Raw genomic sequence first — 23,577 nt, 5'->3', positions numbered from 1 at the left:
CACATTGTCTTGAGATGTAGATGCTAGTCTGAAATCATCATCAGGTGAGTTGGAAGAGTCCCTGGAAGGCATTCAGTCCAGGCAGGACAATGGTGAGGGTTTGACCAATGGGGATTTGCCCAGTCGCTGTTTTGAAAAAGAAAGGAACAAATGGAAAATAGAAAGGAGAAATAGGCCTTCCCATGCATTGCTTTTATCCCTGGGAAAAGACCTGGGCTCTGTCCCTGGGCTGCTTTTGGAGATCTGAGCCCTCACACTTAGAGGTGGGTACCACAATCACCCCATTTTACACATGAGGAAACTAAGACTCCAGGAGGTGGAATACCTTGCTCCAGCTGCCACAAGCCACTCGGATTCCAGAGTCGGTGTGCTTAACCACTGTGCTCTTCTGGCAAAGCCCTTGAGATGTAGGTGCAGGGGAGCAGAGTTCAGGGAGGATGGAGTTTAGTTTGTAAATTATTATTATCTTTTGTATGCATTTCAAAGACTGTACTCCTCATTCCCTTGTTTCTTCATCTTAGGTATTGGAATCCTTTGCGCTTTCTATCCCCAGAGTACTAGTATAGCAGAACTCAGGCCTGGAGGAAATAGTTTCCTCTAAATCAGAAAAGGAAAGGCTCTTAAGGGAGTGGCATGGTTTTTAGCTGGGGCTTTGACAAAGGAGATACAATTCTTGCTGTTGTTTTCTGAAGATACGAGAAGCAAATCGAATGAGCACCAAATATGGAAGCTGATTCTCTTTTCAGAGATATAGTTACAGCCAGAAGAGAGACTTCCTAACTTTGCTGAAAGACTCCCTGTGCAGGCATATATTTCTGGGTCCTGAAAATGAAGTTCAGTGTTTGTTTCTCTCTAGCAGCTCTCTAAATTTAGGCTCTATGATTCACTGAGTCGAATGAGTCTGTGTGTATGTTTGTGTGTGTGCGTGCGTGCCTGTGTAAGCGAGAGGGAGAAAAGTGCATATTGTGGTGCAAGGCAATGTATAATGCTTGGATAACTCCCTCACCTCCTTGACTGATCAAATACGTGCTTTTATAGTGTGCCCTTGGGTGTAGACTGGCCAGTGGACACATTTCTTATTTGCAAACAAGTCTCAGATGGATAGTTTTCCACTGACCATGGGTAGTTTTCAAAAACCCTAATTTTTCACTTTTTAAAAGCATCTCAGGTTAAGAAAAAACTGTCAACTTTAAGGTCACACATGGGGTGGGATTTTGATAGTAGGTGCTTTACTTGCCCACGTCTGCCTTTTCTCTGACCTAATAAAGAGTGTCCATTGCCAGGCTTTTGCCAGGCTTTGGAGCAACTGTCCTAAATGCTTCCAGGAAACTTGCACAGTGACCAGAGCAGGGCACAAAAGCCAGAGGATGTGTGGATCTCTATTTTCTTTTATCTTGCCTCTTTGTCTCGATTATTGTGTTGTACTTTTATTCTTACATTCTGAACATGGTTCAAAAGCAAACAGTTACAGTTTTAGGATTTGGGGAAGGTTGTGGTTGACGGAAACGTCTCCCATAAAAGAGGAAGGAGAAGAAAAAGGAATCCATTTAATACAAAATGACTGGAGGGGGAGAAATCACTCATACCTCATTATTGACGCGTTCCACACAATTAGTGTGATCTTGAGGGAAGAGTGTTTAAGCCACCCACAACCCTGAATATTCTCATTGGGTAGATGTAATAATAATGCATTTCACAGTGAACTCTTCCAATCCTGCGGGCAGTGATGGGAAGACCCCATCTTAGGGCTGTCAGTCCTCGCTCTGTGGGAGTCCCTCTCCCTCCCTCCTTTGTGCAGGGAGAGGTTAAGCCTGGCCATTAACCCATAGGTGACCCAAATAGAACGTTCTGTCTCAGGGATCCGTTGATTGCCAGGTATGGCTTTGTGGTAATTCTAGCATTTGCAACCCAGCAATTTGAACCTTCTGTCTGCCTAAATGATGATTTTACATGGTAATGGTTGTACTAAATCCTCTTGCTTTTGCTCCATAGCCGCTGTTGTGACAAGAAAAGCTGTGGCAACCGAAATGAGACTCCCTCAGATCCAGTGATAATTGACAGGTAGGGACCGCTCTACTTTCTCTCGGTTCTTTTTCCTCATTATAATGAAACACCTGTCTTGCGTGGCTCATGGGTGAGGGTTAGGAAGGCATGTGGCCGAAATTTGCCTGTTGGTCATGACTTCAGCTGCGCCGAGCTATTGCGATTCCTGGGAAAGCCATATGGGATGTTCTTTGGAGGCCTGTTTTCTTGGATTGCTCCAGTTTTGTGTCTGATTCACGCTCCTAAAGGCATATTTTCTTCTTTCTTGCCTTTCTGTGGCTCAGTCCTCACGCTGTGCCAGGAAGCTTCAGAAATAAAATAATAATAGTTTGTGATTTATGAAATGTGGTTGGGTGCTTATAAATATTTAACTTTTATTTGAAAAATGTTTGAATCATTATCACTTTTAGCTACAGTAGTTCTGTTGGACGCAATCCATCTACATTTTAAGGTTTTATTTATGCATAAAAGCAGTTTTAAAGAGATCTGTGAACCAAGATTTTCTACAGTAATTTCCCGTGTTTGATTGTAGCTCACGCTGCCTTGTAGTTGATTAATTTATCCTGCTTGTCTTAATTATTGTGTTTTTAAACAGAGCCATATTACTAATCTGACATGACCAAGTAAATCACTGTAGAACAATAAATCTGTTTTAGTTGTTCGGCGCAATTTTGAGTCAGTGTGTGCACAGATTATGCAAAGTTGCATTCCAAATATTCGTTTTATATTTTAATTATTGAAATTCATTGTATGGAAACATGTATAATAAACCATTTGTTACATAGCATTACTCATTGGGAGTTAAATGGCCTGGAAGGTTTATAGATACTGTCAGTTGTCAGCTAGGACAAGAGCTAGCACCCTCCGTTAGCTGGAAGAGTCTTGCAGGTAAGACTGACTGATCCCTCGTTGAGGAAATCAACAGCTGAACAAAAGTCCCTTTTGGGGTTTGGTAATAATGATTTTTGACACCTCCCCCCTGCCCCGCCCACCCATCTGTCTTTCCAATTCTTTACTTTTTGGAGGCTTGCTCTGTCATTTTTCAGTTGACTGAAAAAGTGTTTGCTTTACTGTAATTTGTGACAAAACATAGGTTGTTGATTTTGACTTATGTGATTCTTCAGGCTTAAACCCAATTCTGATTGCCAAGTAGCTTTCTAAAACTTACATTTCAATCAGATATTTTAACTAAATATCTTTCACTAATACTCACCAAAGACATATATCTTTGCTTGATAAGTGACGATTAATATCTTTGATTCAAAGTTTGAAACATCAACGGTTTAGTGTGTAATGAAGTTGTGTGCTGCCTATAGAATTAGCATAGCATGTTTATCTACAAAAGCAGACATGCCATTATGTAATTTCTTTTTTCTGCAATGGCAGATAAATCTTCAAATGAATAAGATAAAAAATAAATATAACCTTTGTTGTTTGTTTCACTTAAATACCTCTCTTCAAAATGCCATTTGTTATTTTAAGCAGATTTTACTCTTCTATCAAAAAGAAAGTGTTCTGATCAAAGGACCAGCCCAAATATTCCCCCAAACTTTGAAACTATCAACATTCGGTTCTGCCACACGGTTTCTTTTGGTTCAGATGATAAGAACCTTACTTTGCCACCCGCAATGAAAACACTTTTTTTTTTGCTTTTGAATGGGTTAAGCTTTTAAGTTCTTCGTTTGGTTTTAAGCCGTGACTCTGATATAGAAGGTTGATATGACTGTGGTTTGAATAACATTTGATTTTGACCTGTTTCTGTGGGTTGCGATGGCATAAGAAACTTGACTCAGCAGCGCTGTAATTAGCCCGGCCCGTGTTTTTGAAACAGGATTGTGTTACCTGGATTGCATTAGTGTGGCTTCTATTGTTGCCGCCTTGCATCTGTCCCAGTAGGGTACTTAAAACCTTTTCTTGGCTGGGGTAGTTCAAACAATTTAGGCAAAATAAGTATGCACTTTATACTGTCGGTGGCTTTAGAGATATTACTCATGACATTTATCCTTTTCATTTTTTCTTTTTTGGTTTGACAAAGTAGAAAACGGTGTTAGCCAATCTTGGTCTCTTAAGAGAAGGATACTTGAAAAACGGCTGAAACCCAGGGTATCTGCATGAGTCCCAACATATGTTTATTTGCTGGCTGTTGCCACTGTCTCCCGTGAACCGTCTTTTCAAGCAGTGATGCCAGCTGATATGCACAAACCCATTTAGCTATTTTTATTTGCATCTGAGTTTTCAGAATTTATTTGTCCTTCAGTCTGCCAAAGGTTTTAAAAGCTCCAGTCCTGTCTGTGCTGATATGTGAAACTTCCATTTTTAACAACAAGCGAAGAGAATAACAACAGGAAAAGAACTTACACAGGGAAGGGCAAAATAGAAAAGATTTTTCAATTCCATAAAATTGCTGCAAAGGAAAAAAAAATGATGACAACCGTGTTTGAATTTCATACTTTCCAATTTGATTCTATATTACCGATTGCATAATATCTGTGTTACGTGCTTAAGGTTTGATTTGCTTTCAGATTTATGGATGCGAATCCCTGCATATTTTGTAAAAATAGGTTATGGGGCCTGCATTCAGTAGCAATAGTAACTGTTTTTACAAGATGCATACAATGTGCAATTATAGAGCTGAGGGTACAGGCAATCCTTGTGTTAGGATTTAGCATAGGTTTAACACGCAGTCACCTTTTGGGCACCAATAATTTTTAGTTCCCTTTGCTTGTCCTTCGGATTTTGGAAGAACAGTGCTATTTTTATCAGTCAAAAGACTTTTAGCAGTGGTTATTCAGGAAAACTATTTATAGGATTGATAGAAGAGGCTTTCTGGTCATACGGCAATGGTACAGGGTAAGCTATTTCTGTGTTAAATTTTGGCTGTATTTTTTGCTGCCGGTGATTTGGGGACATCAGGTCGGCATACTCTATCAAAAAAGTGAAATTAACAAAATCAGCATTTATATACTGTGATTTAGAAAATGTGTTTCTACTTTCTTCTTTTATATTAGCGTGCGACAAAGTAAGAAAAATATGACCCCAGCTCTTTTTACGATTGTGACAATTTGTCAAGTCACTTCAAACGAGTTTGGAGGAAAATTTCTGTAAATGTACAAAGTGGGCATGTGGAGTTGACTGCCAGGTTGTTTTTCTGCCTAATGCCAAATGGCTTGATTGAGAATTATAAAAATCCAGGCTGTGCCCAATGATCTAGATATCTGGGCTGTGTAGACATGGGAAAAGTCAAATGTGTTATGTTTAATACCTGATGACCAGGAACTAATAACAGCAAATTTCATTATCGTTGAGGTAAAGGGCTATGTGTGGTAATTATTGTTAAAGTAAAAAGCAAAAAATGACTTGCAGTTATTGGATTAAGGTGGAGATTGATTTAACATATTCGCGTAGCAACTCATATTTGAATTTAAAAGGTTTGCAATAAAATTCGTGTTTAGAAATTGAATAAATTGTAGTTTTATTAAAACATTGGATATCCTTGTGTCCTAACCTTTTTCATAGGAGTTATCTTAGTTCAATAAATAAAACCTCATTAGGCTATTCCCATTTCAACGAGTTTATTAAATTTTGCAGGAGTAATTAGCATAAGCTGGGCTAATTTTTCTGGAAGACTAATGAGGGAGGTTCTTAATTAGGTTTACTTTGTAAGAATCAGAAAAGATGATAATGACAAAAGTCACATAGGGTAGTCTGAATTGGGAACCCAGTTTTTCTGAATTCATAAAAAAACTTCCATTTTCTATGTGGAAACTTATTTATAAATGCTTGAACTGAATATATTAAGTGTGCAGACTGTTATTCCTTATCTAGTTAGTTAGGATTACTGTGCATTCTAGATTTGCTTCACAAAACTCTTTATTTTCCTTTGAGCAATGACATGGATGAATACAGATGGTCTTAACAAAAACATTTCTTTCTCCGAAGTATGCTATAGGATTCCTTTCACATAGAGCCCTAAAGTTTCCGGCCAGATTTGTACACTTACTTCCAGTAGGACAGGATAGGGGATGGCTCAATACTTGTTTGTTTGTTTGTTTGTTTCAATTTAAGATCAGTGTGATTGATGAAATAGTTGGGTCACTAAATAAAGGGAGAAAATAAGAGCCCAATTCTTCATTTCTTTGTGCTGTGGATCATGAGAATTGACAAGTGGACTGTTTTCTTTTAATAGATAGAAATAATAAAGGATGAAATTCCTCCTCAAATTATCTTCTCCTGTCTTGTGTGAATTTAGACATAGTCCTTTCGGGATATAATGTGGCCTGAGTAACTGGAGAGTTTTGGGTCCCTCACGACCAATATTAAAAACATGGATTTTTAAAGCCTGCCAACTAATATCCTTGTAAAGATTTTGGGTTTGCTTAGTGCAGCTTTAACAGATTTGTCTTTCTTTTCCATTTATAGGAATCTCTGTATCTACATTTGAGATGTAAGCCCTGACATGCAACATTTAAAAAAAAATACATGAGTTTTGTAACATGAAGAATTTAGCCTGTTCGGAATTAGCTCTTTAGGCCACACTTACCCAAGGGTCTCCTAAAAAGAAAAAAAGAAGTGTATATTTGTCTTTTTCTAGGATTTTCTAAAGATCTTTCACAACTCAATCACTTTCACCTAGGTGACACTAAATGTGTTTTCTTTACGATTGTTGTCTGAAATAGAATGTTCAGGAGTGAAAATATTGGAATGGCCATTTTACCTGTTGAATTACGTCAGGGTTGTTCAGAGAAACAATTTTATTTAAGATTCATTCTTCATCTAAGAGGTTTAAATGCTGTAATAGGACTTTTCAGAAAAGCGCAGTGTTGTCTTATCATCAAGCTAAGTTCTCGATTAAATCGATCCTGATGTGTTTATGTAACATATATATTCATTTGTATAATAGGAAAACAATAGTAAAACTTCAGAATTAGAATATAATTGAGGTTTATTTTTAAACATTGAGCAGGGTGGGCTATATTCTAATTCCTATATCTACAATCCTAAAATGGTGAAGGCATCCGGTTCCCTCGACAGTAAATGATTTCCCTGTCCTTTATAATCAAACTTAAATCTAAAAATTCACTAAAAGTTTTTCCTTTATTTTCTGTAAAAAAAGTCCTCAACTAACATGAACATAAACATCCTTTTATTAAAGTTGCAGATGAGGCTTTTAGTCAGAGTTTCATGGCTTTATTTCATTGACCTTTCAACTCATTATTTTGGTCTTCATCAGTTTTTAGAAGGACCAACCACTAAACATAATCACTCTGCAAGGTGCACAGACAGCTATCTAGGGCTCAAGGAACCAGAGGTATCAATGCATTTCTCAGATTTCTGATATGACTTTTATATTGCCTGATTTCCTAACTTTGAATGCTCCATTAAAATAAAAGGAGGAGGAATTCACCCTTTAAAATTGCCGCAGGCAGGATAATTGCTGTCCTCTTGGTTGGTTTGAGAGGTTTGTGTTTTTCCAAAAGTGGAAAGGCAGCGCTGACCCAGCGCTGAGCGTGAATTTATGGTTGTTTATTAATCCTACCGTATTTAAACATTTGTTTTCTCAGTGGGAATTCATATGTGATTATTAGCGATGAGACTTATGTGAGAGACTATCATTCTAAATTTTATCACATATCAGATAATACCGTTCTGAATATGAGATGAGCCTGTATACTTGTGTGCAGTTTGCTACTGTGATAAGAAAATAATGAATACAAAAAAAAAGAACATAACGAATACAATCAGCTAATAGCAGTCTATATTCCATTTGCTATCAGCTGTTCCCAAATACACAACCAGAATACATTCAAATGGATTGCAAATATGCTGACAATATATCATAATGCAAAGTACTTTTACATGGTATAATACTACTGCAGACACCGTATAATGAACAACAGTGGTTTTCCTGTAAAGGAAATAATGGCAGCAACTTCCAAGAAATGTATTTAACGGAGCTTCAGAGAATCAGCAGCGCATATGTGTAACTGGCCTGGGTGTCAGCCCATGGTGTAGGTTTTAAATCCCATGTCATCATAACTTTGTTTTTGTAACAGTTCTGGAAAAATACAGAAAAGCAGTACAAACTCCTCTGTGTGTCATCTAACAACTTTGCACAGTTTGTGATGAGAATATATCATTATATTAAATATGCTTTTACTTTTCTAAAATAAATTGCTTAGAATGGGGGAAAAAACCCAAATCCCTCCCCAAATGCAACTCTCCATTGATAAATTTTACTTGTTTTTCCTTACTGCAGGCACCTGACCAAACTCTTTAATAAAAATTGACCAGATTTTAAAAACTCTGTTTAGAGGCCCATGCATATAAAGAGATGGCATTTTGGTCTTTTTAATTTGCATCAGGTATTATCTGAAATAGACCATTAATTTTTCCTTCTCTCTCCTCCCACCATCTCATCCCTCCCTTTACAAACCGTGTAATTGTATACCATCCTGGACAATATAAAAGTGACCTAAATACTCCAATTGCAATCAGTGAAATATGGTGAACAGTACAGGTTTGTCTTTGGTTGCTTGCTGCCTTTAAAGGTGTGTGTAGATGGAGATAAATCTCCCTCGCAAACTCTTTCTCCAGTTACAAGCTTTTGTCCAGAGGTAAATGAAGGTTTTAACGTTACAGTACTTATTGTAATAGAATTTTAATTGCCTTAACCCTGCTAATGTGTGAAGCTGAGTGTGTGTGTGTGTTTGTGTGTGTGTGTATTTTTCATGAGGAGGGGAATCAAGCCAAAAAAAAACCCTGCATATTTTTCGTGGGGGGAGAGGGGGTCACATATGGTAAATGATGCAAACTTAATGAAACTGGTTCTGGGGAAGAGAATGCCATTGGTGTTTCATCCATGTAATGTATATTCCACTTTCAGTGGGAACAGCGTGATCCTCAGTGTGCTTTGGGGATTTTTATTTTTGAAGGTGAAGTGCTTGGTTCCAGGTCCAAACTTGCCTCCAAACCCTACTTGGAAAGATGTAACTAGACAAGCTGGCAAATTATATAGCTTGATCCCACACAATAACCTCTAAAATGGCACTCGGTAACTATACCATCCTGCTAACTGTTTGAGGCACAATAGTTTTGTAATATAATATAAAGTAATAGTGTTAGCCAACACATCTTTAATAAGATATTGTTCGTGCCTTTGCCATATGCTACAGAGCAGCCTCTCACTCGGTGGGCCTTTTGATTCCTCTCAATAAGATTATTTCAAATACTCTAATCCTGAATCATTGACATGAATACAAAAGCCTAGTGACATCTAATAGATGCCTCTTAGCTTTGCTTTTCCTCTTGTTCCTTTCCTTTTTCTTCTCTTTTTACCTGACAAAAAGCTTATAGACACTTGGGCTCTGTCTCTCAGTAGCAGCATGGGGGGGGCTCCTCATGAGATATAAAGGAGGAAAAAGGACTGACAGAGGCCCGATAAGCTACAGAGTGAAGGGCCATAGATTAAAAGTAAATGCCAGTAAATCCTACCCTGTACACTTAACTTGTCCTTTTATTGTTTTCTTTAACACTTTCCATGCCAGGAGAGGGAAAAAAGAGAAAATAATAATCACATTGCACGTGTCCATTTTTAATCTGGACACGGTCACTATACGTATCGTATAGTGTTTTGGCAAGATTCTCAAATTTTGGTTCATGTCAATGTTATGGTGGTTTAAAAAAATGCCCCTTTAATCAATATCAGGACTCCCTCAATAACTTTTTTTTTGTTGCTCATTTGCTGCTTGATTGACCAAATATTGATACTCTCTATGTCTGGTGGGTCAGTGGGTGAGTAGGTCAGAAGAGCCCTTCTGTAGGGTATGAACACTCATGACATGGCATTTCCAGGTTGAAGTAACTTTTTCTTTTCTTTTTATTTTATTCATTTATTTAATTTTTGGCTGCATTGGGCCTTCGCTGCTGCACGCGGGTTTTCTCTAGTTGCTGAGAGCGGGGGCTACTCTTTGTTGCGGTGTGCAGGCTTCTCATTGCGGTGGCTTCTCTTGTTGCGGAGCACGGGCTCTAGGCGTGCAGGCTCAGTAGTTGTGGCTCGCGGGCTCTAGAACGCAGGCTCAGTAGTTGCGGCGCACGGGCTTAGTTGCTTCATGGCATGTGGGATCTTCCCGGACCAGGGCTCTATCCTGTGTCCCCTGCATTGGCAGGCGGATGCTTAACCACTGCGCCACCAGGGAAGCCCTTTCTTTTCTTTTTTAATCAATGAATTGGAAATGATCAAAGTGAAAGATCAGGATATCTTGTTCCATGATGGTAGCTGATGCTTTTTTGTGTGACCTTGCTCCCTGCTGTGCCCCAAGCGTTGCCTGCACTGGACGGTGCCTTCTACACAGGCTGGAGGTGAGACTGAGGCAGCAGAGTACAGGCAGAAAACTTGGCTAATGGTCAGAGGTTGTTTGCCCTCCACCTTCCTAAAGCAACCATGATTTGACTAAAGCTTTTTCTTTTTTTTTTTTTTCTGTCGAAAGGTCAGACTATCATGCTACTTGCAATTTATTTATCATTGTTCAATAGAACAATAACTTCCCCCTATTTTGAATATGCTTTCCATTCATTAGTATTCTGATCTGTTAGTAGTATCTTAAGGCATCATTTCTGATAGTCTTGGATGCACTATTGGTTGAAGTCCCCTCACAAAAGGAAAAGTTAGTTTGAAGAACCCTGGACCTGTGTCAGGGTTGGTTCCTCTCACATGTACACACACACACACACACACACTTGTTACAAAGACAAAAACAAAGATGAAAAATGAGATGTCTCTTTTTTATTTATTAGGAAGTTCTTTAGAAAAGAAAGTTGGTTAAGAGTTATCTTTGAAGCTATTACAATGTTGAAAACTTGTGTTTCGCTACACGGTCTTTTTTTCTTAAAGCCAGATTCTAATCTCAGGTGTATGGCGTACATCTCAGAATATCTTTCAAAAAATTGAGTACTTCTTTCTGTGGCTATAGGAGTGGGAATGTCCTCTTCTGGCCATCCGGCATGTTTTCTTGAAGACCAGCATCTGAATCCTGGCCTATGAGCACCTTAAAACAAAAGAAACAAAATGCCTGACCATTGTGAATTTAATAGTAACTTACATCTGAATGGAACTTGCAAAGTTATTGGTGGCCTTTAAGGTGTAGTATTTCAGAGAGTTCTCTTCACACAAATGTTAGGGCACAAATTAACTCCATTTTACACATATGTAAACTGAGGCACACAGCTGAAGGAACTTTATTAGTGACAAAGCAAGTGATTAGAAAATCGGTGTCCTAGCTCTCAGCCTGATCTTTTTCCTTTTCAATTGCACAGCTGAAATAAAATACTGTTTTCAGTATTTCATGTAGCCTCATTTATTTTTCTTGGAATCCACATTTCATCCTTTCCATGAATTAATCTAAACCTTTTTACCTAAACAGTTTTCTAGTATATCTGGCACTTAACTTCTGGGATTAAAAATAATAGTAATAATATAACATAAATTGTTGTACTCATTGCTAGAGCAATATTTGAGTTCTTGTGTCCTCATTTAATTTGATGAGTAAACCATTGTGTGTTTCACTAGGGGAGAAAACAGGCACTAATCCAAAGAGAAAACTGGGAAAAGGCAGAGTATAATGGAAAAGGCCTAGAATTTGGAGGCCATTGGCAGAAAATCAAATTCCTCCACCATTAATTCCCAATACCTGAGCCTCATGGGGTTCAATTTTTTTCATCTTTGAAATGGGAAAGTCATCTCAATTTTGAAGAATTGCGTGGGTTAAAATACCTAGCACAGAGTTCGGCATATATTAGGTGCTTGAAATCAGGCAGCTCTTGCAATCTGAATATAATATATTCCATGTGGATTGTTATTCTTAATGTGATGATTGCCATGGTACTTTCTAATAAGCAAAATTACCTTACTGAAGTTTATCGTGGTGACTCAGTCCTTTTGGTGAGGAGTTACTCATTTTTTTTTCTTTCCACAAATATTAATTTAGCGTCTACTATATGCCATGCACTGTCTTCAGGGTTGGGGATAAAACAGTGAATAAGACACACATGGTTCCTGCCCTCGTGGAGCTTTTAGTGCCTCAGAGTTGAAAAACAGAAAATTGGAATAGTAAGTGTAGAAAAGAACATATTGATTTTTTTAAATAAAATAGGAGAATGTTATTTCAGATAGATAGAGATCATGGTGCAGAGGAAAAATATCCCTGGGTTCAAAGTTGCCTGTTAGCTCTTACTCAGTGGTATTGAACTTGGGCAAACTCCGTGGTTTTATTGCACTCTCTGAGGCAGTCTACACATTGGTTAAGACCACAGGCTGTGGAGTCAGACTGCCTGGGATCAAATCAGACTGCTCTGCCGGTGATAACTTCGGGCTGCGGTCAGATCGCCTCACTTCTTTAAGCACCAGTTTCTTCATCTGTAAGACCAGGATAGGAGTAGTAGTTCCTACTTTATAGGGTTGTGGTGAGGAATAAGTAGATAATGCATGGAGAGCACTTAGCACAATGCCTGGCACATAAATCACATTCAATAGAAGGTGGCTGTTATTTTTTTAAAAAAGGGCTGGAATGAAAAGATCTCTAAGATGCTTTCCAGCTATGAAATTCTGCTTTGAGTTCCCTCTGGTATTGCTGAGGCTGATAAACTCTTTAGGAGGTAGACTGTAAACCCCAGCGGGCAGTGGTTTGCGTGTATTGGTTGCTGCTGTATCCCAAGCACTGAGCACATTTGCCTCACTGCTGTGTAGCAGGTGCTTAGAGTATGTTTTTGTGAAATGAAAGAATGGAACTAGAAATGGAGTTGTTGAATCTGGTGGTCTCATCTCTCTGCCTAAAGACAGGCTTGTTATAACTACACAATAAAGTGAAAAGGCACTGCCATTAAAGAATGATGAGAAACAGAAAATGTAAGATAAAATATTAAATTTGTTACATTTAAAAATGTTAATCTTCACACGATTACCATGCAAATCCTCTCATTGCCTGTTTAACTGATCAAGTAAATCACAGAGCAGACAAGTGAAAAACCCTGCTGTTGACATTCGCACAAAGCACATTTTCAAGAATATATTCTGTTAACTAGTATGTCTGTTACACATGATAATGTGAATTTAACACACACGCGCGCATGCACACACACACACAGTATCCTTTGCAAGCAAGCAGATTTCAGAGAGTTTGGGGGGAAAGCTTTATTTTTGTATAGCAACTTGATAATCTCCCATTATTATATCAAATGTGAAATCAGTGTTAGGTAACATATGTTTCAGCAGTGCCTTTGTTTTATATGACGTTAGAAGACTTAAGAGTTCACTGTTCTTTCTTTCAGGCAGGTATAATATTGATGTGCTACTCTGGTGATTGAAGGGTTAATGAATGTCCCCCCTCCCTCCAACGGCCCCCCCCGTCCCCCCCCTCAATCCCATCATGTGCCTGGTTGACTCTGAAAGAAGGGGCTTGAAGTTGCCCACAGGGCATCCCTTTTCCCAGCCTTCTCCAAGGCCACCTGGGCAGATGGGAGCTTGCCTCCTGTCCTTAGGACACAAAATCCAATCAGGCGCTGTGTCTGCTGGTCTCCCTGACCTGTGTGTGAGCTGGGAAGAGGGGGAAGAAGCAGAGGCCATTCACTGTTTGATAGGCTGCATCTTTGTGGCTTTGGGGGCTCCTGCGCATTCTTGAGGAAGGAAGTTCTCCCTTATTTTCAAGATAAGGTGTCATTCATGAGAGCAATGTGCTGAACTAATCAGGTTAATTGGGAGGCCCCGGATTGTCCTTATTGAGCCCCTCTCTTCTTCCTGTTAAAGGCAGATAGTGCAGACAGATAGATTACACATATTTTAGTTTTCCCCAAGCCCATGAAATCTGTAGGCGGGGAACGTAGCTTCAGTCGAGTGTCATTCAGGCTATCAGATTGTCGGAGCATGGGTTCTTATAGAGCAGCACAGTATTAAAACAAAACACAAAAAATAAGCTCTTCAAAGGTCTGATCTCTTTTTTGTTTTCTCTTAATGTTGAAATAATGTCAGTGTTTCAGATCAGCCGGAATGACTATTTGTTCTAGAATCCAGATGGATTCCTCCCCGACTATTTTATTTAAGATTGAAACTTAAAAAAAAAAATCTCATCGTGATATGCCATCATTGACAAGGAGTTTCTCCGGCTGTGTTTCGATTCTTCGGCGTCCAAGCCGGACACCGGGGGCTGTGGCCCTGACTAATGGCATCTCAGCCTCCCCTTGGAGCTGCAGCATGGAGAGAAAAGAGAGCTGCTTCCACCGGATTCCGTGAAGGGCGGGGATCCCTCCTCCTCCTTCCCCACTCCAGATGATTTGTCATAGTTTAATTTTAAACACTGTCATTGACTATTCTTTCTTTAAATCCCACCTCTTTCCTCCTTTTTTTTTTTTTTCTTGGAAGTTCCAGGAATGACTTTAATTATCTCCACAATCAAATTCTCATTGCTGCCTCTGTGAAAGTGTGTAGTCATAGATGGCAGGGATTATTTTCTTTAGCACTTGGGGATAGAGAAACCGGTTGTTTCAAAATGAGAACCAGCTGCTTCCACAGAGCCCTATTTAATGGGGAGCCACTTTGTACACAAACCTTCACTCAGGTCGGTCATTACGCCAAGCCCCAAATCAGCAGTGTTTGGTGTATCACCCTTTATTAAATGTCGACCGAGGAGTGATTTAGCCAATAAGATAATAATAATAATAATTTTTAAAAAAACACACCCCATGTCTTTAATTTGCTTCTGCCGAACGAACACTTGGATTTAGAAGGAGCACATCTCAAACTTCCTCCTATGGTAATTATACTGTATACTAGTTTACCACTTCTCATAGATGGCGTGTGTGTGCGTGCATGCGTGTGTGTGTGCATGTGTGTGTGTGTGTGTGTGTGTAACTTTAACCCTCTCTAAATCTAGAAAATAAAATTAAGCTCCTCTTTCAACATAATCTTTCATTTGACAAGCACAGTAGATAGATGAAAGGTAGATAGCCAAGTTGTGGGTCCCATTAATAGAACCAATTGGAGGGCAGAGATAACCACTATTATCAAACATCTTTTATGCCATCCTGTAAAATAACGATGAGGGTGATATACCATTATATATTTTGCTGTCTTTCTAGCTTGTAGAAATTGGTTTGTTGTCATACCATGTTAATCTCTAGCAGCACCAGATTCGATTTGAAATAAGGAAAGTACTTTCACAGTTAACTGTACAAAATACTTTTGAAGCATACAAAGAAGGGAAAAAAAAGCATAAAAGACACGTAAAACCACAGTAGATATTCACTTATGGGAATGATTTGTTTTTGAACCTGGGTTGCATTTTTATAAGATAACCTAATTTTGGGGCTGCAACATTTATTAAATCAGGGTTTGAATGATTAAAAAAAAAAAGAGCAGCTTCATAAAGATTTTTAAAAATCTAGTTTAACCAAATTTTGTCTTACAAAAGTGAGAGATTACTTTGCATTATTAATAAAAATATATGGCTACTTAAAAAGATTATAACATGCTTTTAAAAATTTTTACATTGACATTAACACAATAAAATAATGTGAAAAAAGGACAAAAATTTAGAAATTTATTCTCACAGGGAGTTTGATCTGTAAGCTGAACACTGATATATATGCTTTTACTTGTTTTATTTTTAGGATTTCCATATTGAAACATAGTTTGTGGAAAATCTTACCTAATGATTTTTTAATTTCTTTGTTTACCAACTACTTTGATTATGTAATATCCCCTTAGTTCAAACTGTAATTCTATTGTATATTTCCTCTATCTGTATTTTTTAAAAATTCTGTGGGTTTTTTAATATAAAAAACAAATAACTGTTATATTTCCAGTCACTCAAATTTGAACTGAATTTTACTTCCTGTTTCAAAGGTCAGGGCAGGCTGACCTCAACAGCAGTGTGGAGGCTGCTGAATTATTCATATCATTGACTTTGTGTCAGCTTCCACATTTGTGGAGAGGGATGTTTTATTCATTTATCTCATTTAGGGTTCTTCTCTGCACCTGTTTCTACCATTAAGTACCCTGTAATTTGCATTTGATGCTAATTTAGTTTCATATCAGCCTGGTCCCCCCTTGTTAATTTAATTTTCTAAGACCCTTTTCATTACAGTAGAACTGTTTTCCTCTTTAAAGCAAACATCTATACAAGTAATTGTATAAACTGCCTTTTAAATAATATCTTTTAGAAGATTCCATCGTTTAATTCCTTAATTCCTATAATTAGCCATGGTTTGATTAATGTTTCAAAGGGTTAAATTAAAATGCAGAATTACTCAAATACATGCTTGAATAATTTCTTATATACAGTAGTGTTAGTGTTTCGGTACTCTTCCTGATCATTCTCAGAACAGTACGTCTTAACAGCAGTAATTTTCTTTATTTAGAGTTCTGTTTAGTTTACTAATAGTAGTTTCTTTCAGATCACGGTGTTCTCAACATTTCTTGTGAGGTGTTAGTTTTTTCTTTCATCAAATTGCTGATAGACAGTGGCTTAAAAATGTTCCTGCAACATTAATAATGACATAACCCAGATAATCAGGGTGGAATTAGCTCTGATTCCTTGACATGTCATGGAAGTCTGGTATACTGAATTTCAGGAAACTGTGTTACATTTCATGTCTGTTTCTCCTTTTCCCAAGTCTTTTTATTTCTGTCTGCTGCTCAGAGTAGATTGCCTGGGAATGTCTCAGTTTCCCAGACACGGTAGTTTTAGCAAGCTTTTGTTTGTATCTACAAGTACCCACTGGGCTTCATTTGCCACCTAGATATTGTAGAAATTAGACGTAAGTTGTTTGAGGGGGGCTGACTGAAATGGCGACTACTGTGGTCAGAGTGGCCATGTTCTTTGAGTGTCCATTGGGGATTTGGAGGTCATATAAGCCAGGTATGCAGCCCCGCCAGTCTGGGAAGAAGAAACTTTACCTCAGTCCTTTCCCTGTAACTGTTTGTAAGATCCTTGACACAAACATGGCAGTATTCCTTATATTTGTAAGGTCCTTGACACAAACATGGCAGTATTCCTTGACACAAACATGGCAGTATTCCTTATAGAGGTGGGAATTTAAAACGGGGTATGAACTACGAAATCAAATTCTAAGGTACACGGAAATGGCAGAGAAGGAAAATTTGTGACGGGCTGAATGTTAACTAAGAAATTAGCCCAAGCTCTACAGTGGCCCTTCACGAATCCGCTGGGTTGGATTAGTTTTATCTCTTGCTGGTATTCTCCAGAGATGCCAAATGGTGTAGATGCTTTGGGTTCCAGGAGGATTTCAGGTCTATTAAAACTGGAGTTTGAAGGTGGCTTCTCTTGTTCTCTCAGTTATAAATGATTCTGGGGACTCCCACAAACAACTTTGTAATTTGTGGAAAAGTGAAAAGAAATCTCGGTTTTCTAGTAGACAGCTTCACCTGTCTGGTTTCAAGAAGGGCTGTGGGTGGACTGTTTCCCAAGGGTCCCCTTCAGTTGGGGACATGTCGGGTATGCACCATCACTATGAATTTTTTGCATCCTATGGTGTATTAAGCTTGCTTTATGTTCTGCTGATGGGCCTAAAATAACGTGAGAATTTCCAGCAATGAAATGCAGGATCTTTATTCATTAGCAAATGTAGTTACTGACTCCCTCCCCTTTCCCCTGCCCCATTTAGATATCCTTTGTAGTTCGGGCAAGTCTGTGAGCTCCACCAGAAATGTCTCCTTGAGGTTTGATTAAACAGCCGGGTTTAAAAACAATAAGGAATATTTGCAGAGCTCTTAAGATGGCAGGCAAGGTTTTCCCACCCAACTCTGGCTGATGCTGGGAATTCTACTGTTAGAGCCTCATCCTTTTAGCTAAGAGCTTTTGATCTTTACTAAGACATATATAACTTTGGGAAGGCTAACACTTTAATTCTATCACTCATTTACCTCTCTGAGGGAATGAAAGAAAAATTTTACATGGGTTTGGCTGTTTTCAGTTTACGTTCCTACTCTTTGGCCTACATCATTTTAGTTCCCATGGCAACCCTGTGAGATAAGCAGGGGGTTTTGTACCCATTTCCTGGAGATGGAGAATGAATACTTTAGCTTCATCAAGCTAATCAATAAGCTACCCAGGTCTCAAGGGCAGGTCTTCTGAGGAATCCAGGTTGTTGTAGGAAGAGACGAGGTTTCTATCTGAGCTGAATGAACTCTCAGAGATTACAGTCCAGTCCCTTCATTTTACAGATGAGAAAGCTGGGGGCAAGAGAAGCTCAGTAATGTTGCCCAGAGATCTAATTAGCCTCAGAGCCAGGACCTTAAGCCAAGTCCCTGGCTCTGATTCCAGTGGCTTTTCTGCTACTACCCTGGGCCATCTGGGTCCTGCTCTGCTCTCCATTTTACCTTGTGGGAGATCAGCCTCAGGGAGGTGTATAAGTTGTATTTTCTGGATTTGGGTCCAGGGAAACCTGTGAGCTCGGTAACTCCAACAAGGCCCAGCATGGCGCACCACACATACAAGGAGCACGTGTTAAATTGTTTCTAAGAAATAACAGTCATGGGGAGGAGGAAACACAGAATATCCCATCATATTATATTATTTATTTTTTAAAAACTCACATATTTCATTCATTTGCAACTGTGCTTGTTCACGCTATGTCATAACACTATGCAAAAATAGCATTTTCTGTTTATATTTCATCAATAGTCATCTTTCAGCAGGAATTTTAGAAGTTCTTTCTATTCTAGCTGTCTCATCGTGAGCAGTTGTCTCTTATCTTTGTCTGGAAGGTACTGACATACATAAATATAGAACTTGGCAATTTTCAAAGTAAGTCCTAATTTAAAAATTATCTTATATTTAAACCTAAACAAATTTAATAAACTGTCCTTTCCAGAAATAATAATAAAGGAAATGCATTGTTATAGAATATAATTCGGAAGAAATCTTAGTGAAAGGGGAAAAAAAAGGACATTGAACTTCTCCCTGCTCAAAACTCCCTTTGTGTAGAGTGTTCCCTGAGCAGGTTTGTCACACCTTTTGAACTGCCAAGGAGGGGCAGAAGTCTGGGATGTGATGCTGAGAGAGACAAGTAGCCCCTGACGTAGTCTGAAGCCAAGCTGCCAGAGAGTAATTCCAAAAGGCAAAGGGGGATTCACCTGGTAAGCTGGGGGTGAGGGGTGGGTAATCAGCAGCTTTTGTACTTCTTCAAGATATGGGGGAAAGGAGGAAGCAAAAAATAGCTCAGCCTCTGAATTCTACGCCTATCTGGCCTGCATAAATGATTGGGCTGATTTGGAAGCATTTTAGGTTTTCTGTCTTGGTTCAGCTCTGTGACTGCATGTAGCCAAGAGCTATGTCTTTCTTTCCTGCATCCACTATCTGGTTATTTAGGGTGCATGCCCTAGTTTAAAAAAGATGAAAAAAGATATATCTTCTTTTCTTGTTCCCAAATTATCATAAACAAAAAAGATGGATTTGCTTGTGCTCCCAAATATTTGGATGTTGGAACCCAGAAATAGTATTCCTGCTAAACCTATTAAAAATTGTTTCACTATGGAGTGTATTCTTGTTTTCATTCACAGAGGTGACGAGGACAAACACCCATTGATTTCATTGACCTCAAATAGGGAAAACGAACCAGCATGTTAATTTATTCACTAAATGTTCATGAAGCATCTACTGTCTGACATAAATTGTAGCCCCCATCCCTGAGTGGGGACTGCCCTGGAGGTACCATGTGACACTTACGGGGCACTCACTTATTAGAGACATTGCGTTCAGTGTAGAATCCCTTTCTCTTTTCCAGATCACCACCAGTTCCATTGAATCATTCATCTTTCTCCTGCCACCACCTGGCCCCCTGCCCCACTCCCAATGTAAGATTTGAAGTAATTCATTATGCATCAGATTCAGTGTAGGTTAATGCCCTACTATGCTAATTTTTGATCTTCAAGATACCCAAATTCAAGACTGTCCTTCTGTTATGAACCAGCATGCTTTGGTTCTATTATAGGCCTGGTAAGTTAACTCACTCATGCTGAAGTTGGATTTTTCAGTTATGATGAAAATGAGAAGCAACCTGGTATAGAATGCTGAACCAGGACAGAAGAGACCTGGTTTTTAATACTGCCTCTGCTGTTTTTAAGATATGTGAGCCTCAGCAAGTCTCTTAACTTCTCTGGGTTTCAGTTTTCCCATTTATAAAATGAGAGAATCGGACACTTAGGATCTTTAAGATTCCTTCTCTCTCAATGGTTCTAATCCTCTATACTCCTATAACTCTGGTCACTTCTTATATGTAACATTGAACAGTAGCCTATTATTAAACATTTGCTTGGGCATCACTTACTGTACTACAAATAGCAACCTCAGAATTAAACAACCAGCAGTGTTCTCAACCAACTTTTATTCCTCCTCTATTACCTTGGTCCAGGTATCAGCTAGGTGATAAGAAGGTAAGGCAGTAAGCACAGCCCACATCTATTGCTAAGATTTATATTAAGGCAGGCGGCTTTGGGGTGAGGTCTTTAGATGATGTACCTTACAAGGCTAATTGAGTTGGTATATTTAAATTTATTGGTAGCGTAACTTGGGCAAGATGGGGAAGGGATCTAGTAAAATGAAAGCTGTGGGCTTGTAAAATGTGAGGCACGTGGACAGACACTTTCATCTACGTGAGATAGTAACCAGCAGAAGCTGCCTATAGGACATCCCAGAGCGGTCTAACCGGATTCTTCTGGTTTAGACTTGGCTTCCAGGTGAAGCCGACTAAATGTTGGTATATGTATGAAGATATATGATGAGTTGCACATAGCACATGCTCATGCAATAATTGTTCATTGTCAGCATATATGTACTTTTGGGGAGGATAATGTCCTTTAAGGCCAAATAACTCTGAGTATCTTTAGAATGAAGCTATGAAATTATATGCTCTGCCAGTATCCTGTGCTTGTATATGAGAATACAGTGGATATCCCTTAAGCTTAAAGAAATCAGAATCTCACAAAATGTCAAAAACAACTTTTTGGGGGTCATTATGTGCAGAGATAAGAGACTGAGAAACGAACTTTGTTCAGGATAGGAACAAGATTCCATATATCTATAGCTATTTTTAAATGTGAAATTCTTGAATCCTTTCATAGAAACATTGTAATATTTTGACAGAACCTCAAGGAAACAAATTTGTGAGTCCCATGGATAATGACTTCCTGAGAATTCCAGGTACAGAATAGGCCCTCTCAGGCTTTCCTGTTTTTTGTTTGCTTTCCTTCATTTCTTATTTTATGTCTAATAAACCTTTACTTTAAGCAAGATCAATTCTTAAACCAACTACAGAGCTAAAGTATAGAATATTAATTCTGTAGTAATGCCCTATAAAAACCAAAAGAAATAAGACTATTAAAAGAAATCCATATGCCTCTGGAATTTTTATTTAAGTTTATATTAGCAATAATGACCTTGGTTCCAGGGAATTCAGTAACGATTAATGACCAGCAAGGGGTCACTGGCCCCATGGTGCTTTGGGCCAACAATCCCTTCCAGCATGGACAAGAACCGGTCATTTATCCCAAGGAAGTGCCCCGAGGTGAGGTCCTTATCCTTTGCCATCTGATTATAATTTAACCTCAGCTTTCAAAGGGCCCCGAGGAGCAAAGATACAATGGGTCCGTGCTTTCAGATTTTTAAAGAGTTTATTTTTGCCATGCAATTCATAGTTGAGTATCATTGAATGGAGTTGTCAAGAAAGGTTGATAATTATGTTCCTTTCTTTCTGGGGTGTGTGTACTCATTTTCTGTGTCCATATCTGCTGGCTTTTAATGGTGTAGAAAGCATCTGTGTATATTATACTCGTGTGTGTGTGTGTGTGTGTGTGTGTGTGTGTGTGTGAGAGAGAGAGAGAGAGAGAGAGAGAGGGAGAGAGAGGGAGAGGGAGAGGGAAAGAGAGAGCTGTTGAAACAATGAAGTATAAACAGTATAAAATAAAATTTAGGCTACAGGAACCTTCAGTCAAATAAGTTTTATTTGCCGCTTGGCAAGGATATAGTTCTGTAATATGTAAAATATGAGACTAGAGGCAGAGTAAAATTAGTCTTTTCCTGGGGTACAGATGACCGGAGGCATGGTGACTGGCATTGGCTTTTACATGTTCTATGTGTTATTGTTGCAATTCCTATAATTACTGTTGATGATGGTGATGATAATAGCTAACCCTTATTAAGCTACATATTTGCTAAGTATTCTCTCATTCAATCCTTACAGTAACTCTATGTTGGGAGTATTTTTATTTCCCCCCATTTTATAGATGAGGAAACTAGGCTTCTGAGAGGTTAAATAACTCGCCCAAGGTCACCATAGCTATTAAGTGGTAGAGCCGGGATGCCAGCCCTGCTGTGTCAGACCCCAAAGATCAGGGTCTTAATCATGACACCATTCTGCCTCTATTTAAAAACTAACATTTCCATTTTCTGAGTGCAGCCTTTAATATATTCATTTAGGCAAATTTCCATCTTTTGCTGGCATAATCACTATTCCTTTTGTTGGTCATTGCTCCCCTGGGCTTCCCTCAAACATGGTCAGAGGTGCCCTGGACTTTTTAAAGATGGAAGAAAGGCCACATGGCCCTGCATAATTTGACCGAGACAGCTGTGCAGTTGGTTGTCTCATTTAAATTACAACCACAGAAAAGATGTGCCAAGCTTCATTGACACAAGGCTGAGGGCAGGAACACAAAACGGTTTCCTGAACCTGCGCTGGGTTACTGCCAAAGGTAAGCAGGCACGCTCAGCAGGGTCTCATGGACCACTGAAGAGGCAGCAAGCTTCACTAAAACAATTATCCCTCCCTGGGCCTTTTCTAAAGGTTTGCAGCTCCAAATTCTCAGGGTAAAGGATCTTCTGGCTCTTAATTCTAGCTTGGAATGGCTGACCCAGGCAGGACTTGAAGACAATTTGTCTGAGAGTTAGGGAGAAAAACAAAGATATGAGATTTAAAAGATTGGTGTTGCAAAGTATCATCCTGACAGGCTGTGGCTCAGATTTAGAGAAACCCCAAACTGATTTGCTGAAGGCTGAATGCAGAACCTTGTAACCACAGACCACGGAGGCATTCATGAGACCTGACAAGCCTACTTTTAATACAGAATCTGGTACAAAGTTTCATGTGTGTATTTTTGGTTTTTTTCTGCATCTTTTAGAGTTGAGTCTGATAGTCCAAATGGTATCTTTCATGTGCAGTATTTCCCTCTTTGCTTTGAGATTAGGAGCTTTCCAGGGCTGTGAAGCAATAAATCTATATCTACGTGATATATGATTTCTTCTTTTTTTCGGTGGAATTTTTACATAGTATATTTTTCCCTGTTAATATATATATATATATATATATATATATATATTACGATACGCAGGCCTCTCACCGCTGTGGCCCCTCCCGCTGCGGAGCACAGGCTCCGGACGCGCAGGCCCAGTGGCCATGGCTCACCGGCCCAGCCGCTCCGCGGCATGTGGGATCTTCCCGGACTGGGGCACGAACCCGTGTCCCCTGCATCGG

At 39.0% G+C, this 23,577-nt stretch overlaps 1 protein-coding gene across 6 annotated transcripts in view; it reads left to right on the top strand.

Annotated features, from left to right (window-relative positions):
- The window catches only part of EBF1 (EBF transcription factor 1), a 390,876-nt gene that overhangs the window by 22,321 nt on the left and 344,978 nt on the right, over positions 1 to 23,577 (top strand). For all 6 annotated transcript variants that reach the window (XM_030834265.2, XM_060296554.1, XM_030834263.2 and 3 more), the window contains exon 6: positions 1,993 to 2,061. In XM_030834265.2, coding sequence (XP_030690125.1) covers positions 1,993 to 2,061 — 69 coding nt within the window. The remainder of the gene's footprint in view (positions 1 to 1,992; positions 2,062 to 23,577) is intronic.

The sequence above is a fragment of the Globicephala melas genome, chromosome 3 (genome assembly GCF_963455315.2).
Source record: "Globicephala melas chromosome 3, mGloMel1.2, whole genome shotgun sequence".
NCBI lineage: Eukaryota > Metazoa > Chordata > Mammalia > Artiodactyla > Delphinidae > Globicephala > Globicephala melas.
Note: the sequence above shows the minus strand (reverse complement) of the source record. Positions and strands in the feature narration are given on the sequence as shown.